A 12,830-nucleotide genomic window follows, 5' to 3' on the forward strand; every position below is an offset into this window, starting at 1 on the left:
AAATGTTCTGAATGTGGCAAATCTTTTACAAGGTACACATACTTTAAAGTTCACTATAGAATCCATACAGGAGAAAAACCTTACAAATGTAATGAGTGTGACAAATCTTTTACACAATCCTCTACACTTCAAGTTCACTATAGAATCCATACAAGAGAGAAGCTGTAGAAATATAATGAAAGTGGCAAATCCTTTACACAACACTCAGATCATAAAGCTCACCACAGAATCCATACTGGAGAGTAATCTTACAAATGAAATGAAGGTGGCATATCATTCACTAACTCTCCAAGTCTTTATGTTCTCTACAGAATCCGCACAAGAGATAAACCTTACAAACGTGGACTGTGTTGCAATCTTTTAACTGATCCTCCAGTTTCCATTTTCATCAAAGAACCCATACTGGAAACAACCTTGTAAGTTTAGTGACTGTAGTAAATACTTTTCCCTGTCCTCAAATCTTCAGTACCACCACAGAATACAAAATAGAGGCAACTTTACTAATGTAAGGAGAGTGGAAATCCTTGACGTGGAAATAGTGCCTTCAAAGACAACCCAGCATGCATCCTGGAGAGAAACATTACAAATATATAGGACATGGCAAATATTTTATCCCAACCTCAAAGCTTGGACTCCATAGATCCATGCATGGAGATAATAGAAAATTATTGTCCTAACATTCATAAGGAAACGTTATTTAAAATGAGAAAATTATTGTCAGAATTTATTGTTGAAACCCTATTATCAGAGAATTCTCATACTGAAACCCTATATTGATAATATTCTAAAACATTTTTGCCCAAAATTCAACTTATATTAAATACTTATTTCAAAAATAAAATATGAAAAATTCTTTCACCTTCCATTAATTATCTGACATCATTAATAATTGTATAGAATTCATTTTTAAATCATTAAACAGTATTCTAAAGTGTAAGGATTTTAACCAGAATAATAGTCATAACTATGCTAATACAATCATGTTGCATATGTTTATAGTTTAGTATAGGACATATTAGTATTTATGAGATATATTCTCTTTGAAGATTATTGTGTTCTTAGACTTTGAACTTTTTAAATAGTAATTTTTAATCTCTAATCCCTCATTGTTACAATTATCAATAAATACCTTAGAATTGTCTATTACTATTGCCTTGGTGAGTTTAGTGTTCATTTTATGCTGGGCTGATTTCATTCATATCTTCCAATTCCTGATTCATAATGCAAACAGAAATATGTTACAAAAAATAAATTTGATTGCTTATGACAAATTCTAAGACAATGGTTTTGAAGAGAGTATGTGTTGAGCAGAAAAAACCATGAGGTTTCCTGAGTATGTATGTGTGTGTTTTATGCATAAAATCACCTGAATTACAAGGAACATAGTTTCTGTTCCAGGGCAAAATTCTAAGTGGACCCAATGGGTGGGGAAGAGATTGAAGCTTTAAGATTAAAAATCCTCCTCTGGTCAAAATGTTGATGGTCATACTTCATTCTTCATATTGTCCACAATAGAATTCTCACTCTTAATTTTTTTTTCAAATCACAGGAGGTTGCAAAATAGGAAAAGAAAAAGGCCCTCTTTTATTTACTGTAAATGCCAATATATTTAGTACTTGAATCTCTGTTTGCCACCCTGGATTTCAAGCAAACAGTACAAGGATATTTATGGCATTTACATTACAGTGTGTGTGTGTGTGTGTGTGTGTGTGTGTGTGTGTGTGTGTGAATAGAGCAGTGATTATCAGGGCAGAGCAAGCATCTACGGAGTAGAATAGTGAGTCCTTTGTACATATACCAATGAGAGGTACACATCTGTGTCATGTGTTACTTTCTGAGAATTCGTCACATAGATTTCCAGAGTTGATTTTCTAGTTTTCAATCTTGCAAATTGAATGTATTTTCCCATTTCCCTGCAGCATTTTTAATCAATTTGTTTTCGTTATATTTGATTTTATGACTGAAGCAGTGTGACTTCTTAAAGTCAATGGAGATTTGAGGGCTATTTTTGAATGGGTCATTTTTTTTTCCTTTTCATTTATGTTTTTTTTTTATATATTCCAGGCATTTATTCCTCTGTCAAGCACAGAGCTGACAAAGATCCTCTCTTAGTCTATAGAATTTCTTCTACACTCTGTTTTTCTTTGCCTATGCTGAAGACATTTACTATTATAAATTTCAACTTGTCAATTATTAGCCTTAATTATTGTGAAAAGGATAGTTCTATTCATAGGGTAATTTAAGGAGATAGATACTAGATGACAAATTATAGATGATATATAGATATATAATAAATACATTTATATAGAGAGAGCTTCTTAGGTAAGTGTATATACATTTATACATATAATACATATCTAAATATGTACTTCCATATATATATATATATAAAACATATGAGTATATTTACTACAAAGAATACAGTTCTCAAGAACTAAGATCAACAATTGACAACTGTGTATTTAACCATGCATATAACCATATACACAATCTATTTACCTATCTACCTCTCTGTTTATGTATACATATCTATTTCATCATATAACAAATGGATAAACTTCTATGAATTTATATCTATATACCATTTACCTGTAGATATATTTGTGTAGACAAAGATATAAATGATGTTCTTAATATAGATGGTATAGATATTAATTTATTTGTAGATATAATATAGGGCATAGTGTATCATTTATTCCAACTATTTCTGTGTTCTGGTTTCAGATTTTTGTGTTTAATTCCATTTCATAGTCTTGGTAAAATTTAAAATCACAGTGACGAATATTTTCTGTCATTTCTACAAGGTATTTATTTGTTTTTTAGACCTATTATATAATGACATGTCATCTGCAAATAGGAATAGCTTTTTTCGCTCATTCTTACTTGTATAACTTTAATTTCCTTCCTTTTCCAGATAGAATACAGAGTATAGTATTAAATAGGTATTGGTATAAAAGGTATCACTGATTCATTCCTAAAATGTGTGTGATTGCTTCAAGTATTTTTTTAATTTAAAATGATATTACATATAGAATTTACATGTACAGATCTTATTTTTCAAATGTATTCATTTATTTACATCCCAAACAGAGTCTCCACTCCCAGTCCCACTGTCACAGAATCCCTCCTTCCATTCTCTCTCCCCTTCTCTGAGAGGGTGGATTCCCTCCCAGTGTATCTCCACAGCCTGCCCCATCAAGTATTTGCTTCCTTAGGGGCATCCTCTCACACTATAGCCAGACAAGATATCCATAATTGCCTGGGGAGTTTCTCAGACCATGGATGCTCTTTCCTTAGTTTATCAGCCTCTGAGAGCTGCCAAGGGTCCAGGTTATTTGACTCTGTTTGAGTTCCCATCTCATTCCTTTCCTCAAACCTTCCATAAGAGTTCCTGTTCTCTATCCAGTGCTTAGCTATGGGTGTCTGCATCTGTTTAATTCACCTGCTGGATGGAGCCCTTAGGAAGACAGTTATGCTAGGCTCCTGTCTGCAAGAAAAAGATCATATCATTAACAGTGACAAGGACTGATGTGTAACCAGGGCATGCTTCTCAAGTTGGGCAAGTTATTGATTGGCCATTCTTTCAGTCTCTATTACATTTTTGTCCCTGCATTTCTTGTAGATAGGGCAAGCCTTGCTTTGAAAGTTTTGTTGTTACCTTTTCTCATTCATGCACTGGGAGTCCTGCCTCTGTAGAGGTGTTTGCCTCTTCTGTGTTATCTGCCTTATCACAGAGAAAATACCATTCGTATTTTGTTTTGTTTGTTTGTTTGTTTGTTTGTTTTTATTTTTTAGGTCTGGGTTACAACATTCATCATGAAATATTTTAATTCCATTCATTTGACTTCTAAATACAAGATGCCCCCCCTTTTTAAACAGCAGAACAGCATTCCGTTGTGTAAATGGACAACAATTTCAGTATTGATTCTTTAATGAGCGACATCTGTTTTGCTTCCAGTTTCTTGTTATTAAGAATAAAGCTTCTATGAACATAGCACAGATCCTAATGTTATGGTGGAGCATCTCTTGTGCATATGTCCAGTAGCAGTATAGTTGGATACTTTGGTCCTTCTTAGTGGGAGAACAAAATACTCATAGGATCAAATATGGAGAGAAAGGGTAGAGCAGAGCCTAAAGGTAAGGCCACTCAGAGACTGTCCCACTTTGGGATTCATATCATATGGAGTTACCAGACCAAGACACTACTGTGGATACCAAAAACCATGTGCTGAAAAACAAACAAACAAACAAACAAAAAAATAGCCTTATATGACAGTCTCCAGGGAGGCCCTGCCAGAGCCTTATAAGTACAGATGCAGATGTTAGCAGACATCCATTGTCCTGAGAGGAGTTAGAGAAGGGACTGAAGGAGTTGGAAGGGTTTGTAACCCCATAGGAAGAACAACAATATCAACCAACCAGATTCCCCAGAACTCCTAGGGACTAAGCCATCAACAAAGGAGTAGACAAAGCTCCAGGTGCATATGTAGCAGACTATGGCCATGTCATGCATCAATGAAAGAAGAGGTCCTTGGTCCTAAGAAGGCTTGATATATGCCTCAGTGTAGGCGAATTGAGGGCAGGAAGTGGGTAGTGGGTGGGTGGGTCGAGGACCAACTTTGTATAATCAGAGGGAGGGAGGTTGTGATTGGATGGAACGAGAAAATATCTTCATGAGGTAGGTACATCAGACCCTAAAGGCCATGTATAGTATGTACTCACTAATAAGTGTATATTAGTCAAAAATAAAAAAGTACAGAATACCCAAGTTATAGTCCACAGAACTCAAAAAGCTCAACAAGCTCATGCCCAAATGAGGATGCCTCAGTCCCCCTTGGGACAGAGAAGAAAGAAATCACAAGTGGGGAGGGAAGAAGGGACCTTGGAAGGAATGTAGATAGCGTGGAGTTGAGCAGGAGGGGGGATCCTTATCTAGTATTGGTGAGGGAAAAGGCTGAAATCCTAAGGGCCAGAAAATGGAATGTAAACAGGCAGACTCAGGAAATAGGAGGTTGTTGGGAACCACCCAGAGTTCACCAGAGAACTGGGAGGTGAGACTCCCAGCACTCAAAGGGAGGGACAATAGATGAAATAATATACAGTAGGGAATAGGAACTTATAGAGCCTACCCCCAGCATGAAGATAGAGCTTCAAATGAGGGATAGGGTTGCAATCCTACACGCACATCTCTGACTGATAATTGTTCCGATCTGAAAGAATAACATGGATGGAAATGGAGAGGAACCTGAGGAAAAGAAGTTCCAGCAACAGGCTTAAAGTTGGATTCAGCTCAAGGGGAGTTCCCAATGCCTGACACTATTACTGAGGCTATGGAGAGCTCACAATAAGTGACCTATCACAACTGAAACTCTGAAAGACCCAACAAACAGCTGAAACATTCAGATACAGATATTTGCATGCAACCAAGGGACAGAAGCAGCTATTCTTGAATTAGGAAAGGCTGGAAGAAGCTGAGGAGAAGGGTGATCCTGTAGAAGGAACAACAGTCTCAATTAATCCAGACCACTGAGATCTCTCAAACACTGAACCACCAAACATATAGCATACACCACCTGATATGAGGCTCCCAACACATATACAGAAGAGGACTTCTGGGTCTGTGTTCTTTCAGAGATGATGCACCTAACCCTGAAGGGACTGGAGGCCAAAGGGGGTTTAGAGTTCAGATGGGGTGGGGGCATCCATGTGGAGATGGTGTGGGGTATGTAGGATAATTAGGATGTGGAGCAGATGGAGGGTGGATGGGGTGTGGGGAATGGGATATGGAGTGTAAAAAATAAATTTAAAATAAAATAAAAAAGAATAAAAACAGTCTCTAAGGATCTCCCAAACAATATATCCCATGAGCAGATGATTTTAGTTCTTCATAGTTATGCAGTATGGAGACAACCTATAATTCAGCCAGTTGACTTTGTTCCTTTTCCACAAAGGTTACATAATTCCTGTTTCACCAGAAATAAAGTATATGCATTCACATACAACATCAAATATATCAGTATGAACAAATACTTTTCAACTCTTCAAAAAGGAAAACCCCAGGAAGGCCTTCATCTTAATGACCTGAGACTCTGTCTCCTGAAGAAAAAGGACTTATTTACCCACACCTTACTGTTGGTGTTCACTTAAAATCAAACCAGTTCTTCCCCTCCCAGGCTCTGCCTTCTCCCTTCTTCCTGGTATGTGGATAACCTAAATGTAAGTGAGGACCAAGAAACATTCCATTTGCCAAAGATCACTCCGTTTCTCTTTCTGGTTCTGTAAAGGAAAACAGACTGTACACCACCATTAAGACTTCATTCTGCCTCCATTGAGCTTAATGCTGGCTGTATTTGAGTCACCCCCAGCACTGAGGCACCACTCTGGGCAATATTTGCTACTTAGAAATATAGGAATGAATTCTTCTATGTCAAATAAATCCTTTCTTGCTTCAAGTTCCTTTGCTCATGGTGTTTCATCACATCAATAGAAACCATCACACTAAAACAGAACAATATATGTACCTTCCAACATTCTTTTCTGAACCTTGTACCTGGCCCCCAACAAGCAGACATGTGCTGTCTTATACTATAAATGAGGTTAGCCTAGTGCAGAGTGTCATATACTATGAACAGATTTGTAATTGGTTCTGCATTTTTCTGTATCTTTCACTGTTATTGTTGTCATTCCTATGTTTTAGTTAGCTCAAGTTCCTCCTCCTGCATAATAATTAAAACAGAAAATATACAGAGCAAAGAATGAATATTAAAAGATGCAAGGGGAAATGGGCAGATAACATACAAAGGCAGACCTATGAGAATTACAACTCATTTATGAACAAAGACTCTCAAAGTTAGAAGGAACTGGACAGATCCTATGCAACCTCTAAAAATCCACAGAGCCCAATATAGACTAATACCTATCAAAACTCTCATTCACTATAGATGGAGAAAACAACATATTTCAAGATAAATCCAAACCCCGAGGGTATCTATCCACAAATCCAGCCCTACAGAATGTACTAGAAGGAAAACTCCAACCCAATAAGGATAAATCTATCCAAGAAAATATAGAAGTAAGTAACTCTATACCTGAACAAACAAGTGAAGGACACACACACACACACACATACAGACACACACACACTACCACCACCACCACAACCATCAAAATAAGAAATAATCTTCACTAGTCATTAATATCTCTCAATATCAATGGACTAAATTCTGCAATAAAGAGACACAGCCTAACAGAAAGGATGCAAAAACATGATCTGTTATTGTGATCTATACAAACAACACACCTCCAAAATAAAGATAGACATTACTCCTGAGTAAACAGCTGGAAAAAGTATTCTAAGCAAATGGACCGAAGAAGAAAGCTATAGTAGACATTCTAAAACCTGATAAAATATACTTTCAACCATGATTAATCAAAGGAGACATGTAACAACACTTCATACTACTCAAAGGAAATTCTAACAATATGATATCTCAATTCTGAACAACAATACCCAAAACCAGGGCACCCCCATTTGAAAAACAAATATTGTTAAGTTTAAATCACACATCAAACTGCAAACATTAACAGGAGGGCACTTCAACACTGGAGTCTGAATAATTGGTAGGTCATCCAGACAAAAGCTGAACAGAGAAATAAATGGAATTAACAGGCATTATGAATGAAATGATCCCAACCTACAACTATAGAATATTGTACCCAAACATGAAAAAAAATGCCTTCTTCTCAGCAACTCATAGATCGTTCTCCAAAACTGACCATATAGTCAGTCACAAAGCAAGCTTCACAAGATACAAGAAAATTAAAATAGTGCTTTCTGTCTCATCTGACCACCATGAACTAAATCTGTGTTGTGTCCAACTTGACCAGCAAGGAAAACGCAACCACAGGTTCTTCTTAATGCAGTTTATTCAGGCAGCTTCTCTCAACTCCCCGAGCCTCGGGATACAAGCAGTTTTATGCACCCAAGCCACAACCACACCTCAACCAATCACCACAGGTCACATCACCTCACCAGGCAGGCTTGCTCAGCCAATCAGGGATTAAGGGCGAGCCATCCACCAAATATGGGCTTTTTTACTGCCTGGCACAGATTTCTGTCAGGGCTGGTCAGGGAGTCCGGAATGGCTTCCCACAATTTACCCTTTTATATTTGAAGCAAGCTCAGTGGGTGAAGATAGAGGTCTGATCCCCAGAAATAGGGGCCATGTACAGGATTGACTCTTAGGCTCACAGGTTTTTACACAGAGAAACCCTGACCTGCTCCCATGCCATTTTTCCTGGGGGAAGGACACTAGGACACTCAACCCTCATGCAATCAGACATACCTCCCAGAGATTGTCAAACAGCTTCCAGACTAATCTCTGTGCAGTTCTTAGCCTTACAACCCTACAGAGTCATGGCTTCATTGTTCATTCTTCATGGCAGCAAGCCAAATCTGAGGTGACTGCCCTGCTTCCACGGCGGCAAAAGCTTGCACCACCATGGCAGCAGTGCGGACATGGGCATTCCGCAACCGACACATACACCATACACACAACATGAATGCCAAAACAAGGGCCACAGTGAGGGCACCTATCCCAGCCCATTCTTTCCAGATGCCAAGCCAGGATCCACTTGGGTAGAATTCACAGTGACAATCACTGAGCGAAGCTCATTCATCTTGACATCAAAATTTGCAGTCCAATTTCTTAACAGGAATTTCTTAACAGAAAGCATCATGACAAAGAGGCATCAGCCTGGGAAACACCGACAGTATCCCCAATTTGGGTTCCACACCCATCAGCGGCAGACACATGCTCATCACCAGCAAGATCAGCTTCTTCATTTTGACAGCATTGCACTAGCCGCTCCGGAACCCACACTGCCACACTGGCTCTGCTAGATTCTGTGGAAACATGCAAATAGACCCTCTCGCCTAGGCCAACAGGGGATCCACACCATTCCTGTAAGCACATCCTTCCATTTAACATACCCCAGTTTACTGGGGCTGGTATTAGCATGTCGTTCACCAGCAGAGCAACCTTCCTTATCTAATTGTAAAAAAATTAATGTAAAAAGAGCTAAGGAGAGTCTTATCTTTTGGGTATGGCCATAGCCTCCCCCATTTTTGTTTTATTAATAATTCTTTTAAGGTTCTATGTGCTCATTCAATTATTCCTTGGCTTTGAGGATTATATGGCAGGCCTTGTTTAACTTGTACTTCCATCTGTTGACAAATAGACACCAGGGTTTTGGCAGTATATGCAGGTCCATTATCTGTTTTAAATTGTTGGGGTTTACCCCAAGCTTCCCAGGCCTCCAAACAATGTTGTATAACATGGGAGGCCTTTTCCCCTGCCATGGGAGATGCATAAACTATTCCTGAACATGTATCAATGGATACATGAACATATTTCAATTTGGCAAATCCTGAAAAATGTGTCACATCCATCTTTAACACCTGTAGAGGGAGCAATCCTCTAGAATTCACTCTATAAGAAGGCAGGTGTTGAATCTCAAGGCAACATCCACAGGTAGTGTCTATATCCCGAGTTTATACTCTAGAGATTCCAAATTTTCTCTGCAGAGTTTTAGCATTAACATGAAATTTAGAATAAAATTGTGAGGCTAACTCCATAGGGGATACTAAAAATATGAACTCCATGAGAGTACAATTATCCACAATATCATTTCCCCTACTTAAGGGTCCTGGAAGCCCATTATGGGCACAGACATGTCCAATATATAATGGTTGGCATCTTTCCCACAGCAACTTCTGTAATTGTAAGGCCAAGGCTTGGATGGCACTATGAGCTTTTATTTGGCCAGCCACTTCTAGGGATAAAACTAAATTAACTACATATTGTGAATCTCAAATTAGAGTAAAAGGAAAATCACAGTCCTTAATGACCTCAATAAGTATTTATAATTCCACCATCTGCAGAGTATAGGGATAATACTGCCTGACCACAGGATCTTTCCCCTCTACCATATATACTCCACATCCAGTTTTTGATCCATCAGTAAACACGTTAACTGCATCCTTAATGGGTGCTTTCCTCGCCACTTGAGGGAAAATGACTGGATGTTCCTTAAAAAAGTCATTAAAGGATGTTTGGGATAATGATTATCAAATGGGCCCTCATTAATACAGGCTAAAATAGCCCACTCATCAATATTTGCTGTTAGGACCTTTTGCTGATACCCATCATAAGGGATTACAATAGAGCTGGGTTTTATACCAAAAAAAAAAAAAATTGTAAACAATGCTGAATTCCCAACAAGGCTAAAGAAGCCACTGTTGTAGGGTAATGATCTAATGTCCTCCCAGCGGATATTTTGGAATGNATCCATAACAATGGGCCTTCTTGCCACAATAATCCTGTGGGTTGCATCTCAGTAGGTAATATTATCAAAATGATGGGTAACCCTTCTTTAGAACGCTGAAGCTGGGCTTTAATCAATTCTTCTTCCACTAGGGTAAGGGCCTTTATACCCTCAGGTGTTAATTCCCTTTTGGAACTTAACTCTGAGTCTCCTTCTAAAACTTGAAACAGAGGTTTTAATTTAACATTTGGGATCTTCAAATCAGGCTGAATCCAATTGATATTGCCTAACAATTTCTTGAAAATCATTTAAAGTATGCAAGGAATCAACCCTCAACTGTATCTTTTGAGGCCAAATGGCCATAGGGACAATCCTTGCTCCTAAATAGGACACTATTTTATCTTGTTGCATAACTAATTCCTTAGCAGCTTGTAATTTTTTCTGAGGATAATGGCCACTGAGGCACCCACACCAGCTCCTCAGCTTTCCAGGTTATGGGAGTGCATCCCCCAGTGGCCCCTAGGAAAAACCCATTCCTTCCTGAGGCTTTTTTTTTAATTGAGAGAATCAAGGACTTCCTTCCTTGCAATCCTTTTCCCAACCCGATGGATGGGTGCCATCTCATGTCTTTCATCATCTTCTGGGAGGCATCAGAATATTCATTAGTAAGTCTTAATTGTAGATTCTTCAACAAATCCCTACCCCATAAGGTAATGGGCAGCTCATATGGTTGAAACATCCCATCATGCCCTTCCTTATCTTTCCAAGGGAGCATCCTGGCACTTATGTCTTGGCTCTTTGCATAGCCCAGGCCTTGTAATATTTGTTCTGAGTCCTGAATTGGCCATCCTTTTGGCCAGTCCTTCCTTGCAATTATGGACCTATCAGCTCCCGTATCTAAAAGCCCCAAGATGGATTTTCCATCCACCCATAACTCCAGTACCAGACGCTGATCCATTTGTAATGTGAAAAAAGCTGAAGTCAAAAATTACTAAAACTTTTAATAAAGGTAAAAAGAACTGCCACAAAACTTCAGCAATATTTAAACAGTATTTTGAAACTGCTGAAACTATTTGGTACACAAATCAAACATATCTTACAGTTTTGGCTGAAGAACACCAACCGGAGAGGAGGAAGAGACAAAAATAACACCAAAAGAAATGCTTTAACCACTTATATAATCAGTTTGACCCAAAATACTGAAGAAATGGATGGGACTTTTATGAGCTCATTGAATTTGTTCACTATTATCAATTCACTTCAGAGATGATTCTTGTCAATTTTAATTAACTTCTGGAGCAAAATTGCCCAAAACAAAAACAAAACTGTAATTCCAAAATGGCCACTTGAAATATCCGGGGCCTTTTAAACAAAACCTAGATGATGATCTTCATAAGCCAAATTCAATCACCTTCTGCCCCACCACAGGTTCCCCTGGACTGGGGGTGCTGCTGAGATCAATCCTGGGGCTCAATCCCGGGAGGAGGTTTTTAGTACTTTGAATAATCCCCTTTTGCTGATTTTCCCTCCCACACACAGTCGCCACAGCAACAAAAAAGGATAGACTGTCCCTATTACCCTACCTAGTCTTTCTTACTTTCACTTTCTTGTCTCCGGAGCTGGAGAGACTTATTGTCTCTTACCTAGAGCCTTATTGTCTCTTACCAAGAGCCTAATCCCAACTCCAAGATGGTGAGTTACTTACTTTACTCATCCTGTCGACAGACCCTGACTGCAGAAAGTTCTGAACCTCTTCAGTGGGGGTGTCGGGACTGGTTGCATCCAACTCGACCAGCAAGGAAAATACAACCATCGGTTCTTCTTAATGCAGCTTACTCAGGCAGCTTCTCTCTTCGACTCCCCCAAACCTCAGGGTACAAGTGTTTTTATGCACCCAAACCATAACCACGCCTCAACCAATCACCACAGGTCACATCACCTCACCAGGCAGGCTTGCTCAGCCAATCAGGGATTAAGGGTGAGCCATCCACCAAATATGGGCTTGTTTACTGCCTGGCAGAGATTTCCATCCAGGCTGGCCAGGGAGTCCAGAATGGCTTCCCACAAATATGAACATCAAAAACAGAAACAACAGAAAGCCTTCATACTGATAATAATTGACCAACTCTCTTTTCAATGATCTCTGAGTTAGAAAAGGAAAGAAGCAAGAAATTACAGACTTCCTAAAATTCAATGAAAGTACCTGAATTTATAGGACACAATGAAAGCAATGTTAGAGGAAAGTTCATTCCACAAGTGCCTCCATAAAATTTAGAATTTTCTCTTACTATCAAGTTAAATGGACACCTGAAGGTTCTTGGACAAAAGAAGGAAGGACAGCAAAGAGGAGTACCTGACACAAAATTATATAAATCAGATCTCATGTCAATCAGTTACAAACAAAGAAATTAATACAAATAGTCAACAAAACCAAAGCTGGTTCTTTGAGAAAATCAACCAAATAGACAGACAGACCCTTAGCCAGTTTAACAAAAAGACATAGA

At 38.7% G+C, this 12,830-nt stretch overlaps 1 protein-coding gene across 1 annotated transcript in view; it reads left to right on the forward strand.

Moving 5' to 3' along the window:
• LOC115030330 (zinc finger protein OZF-like) overlaps positions 1–168 on the forward strand; it is a 2,376-nt gene extending 2,208 nt beyond the window's left edge. Inside the window, 1 exon segment of the mRNA XM_029473863.1 lies at positions 1–168. Within this exon segment, the coding sequence (XP_029329723.1) occupies positions 1–168 (168 nt within the window).
• Positions 169–12,830: the final 12,662 nt, after the last annotated feature.

This window comes from Mus caroli, unplaced genomic scaffold (genome assembly GCF_900094665.2).
Source record: "Mus caroli unplaced genomic scaffold, CAROLI_EIJ_v1.1 scaffold_9689_1, whole genome shotgun sequence".
Classification (NCBI taxonomy): Eukaryota; Metazoa; Chordata; class Mammalia; order Rodentia; family Muridae; genus Mus; species Mus caroli.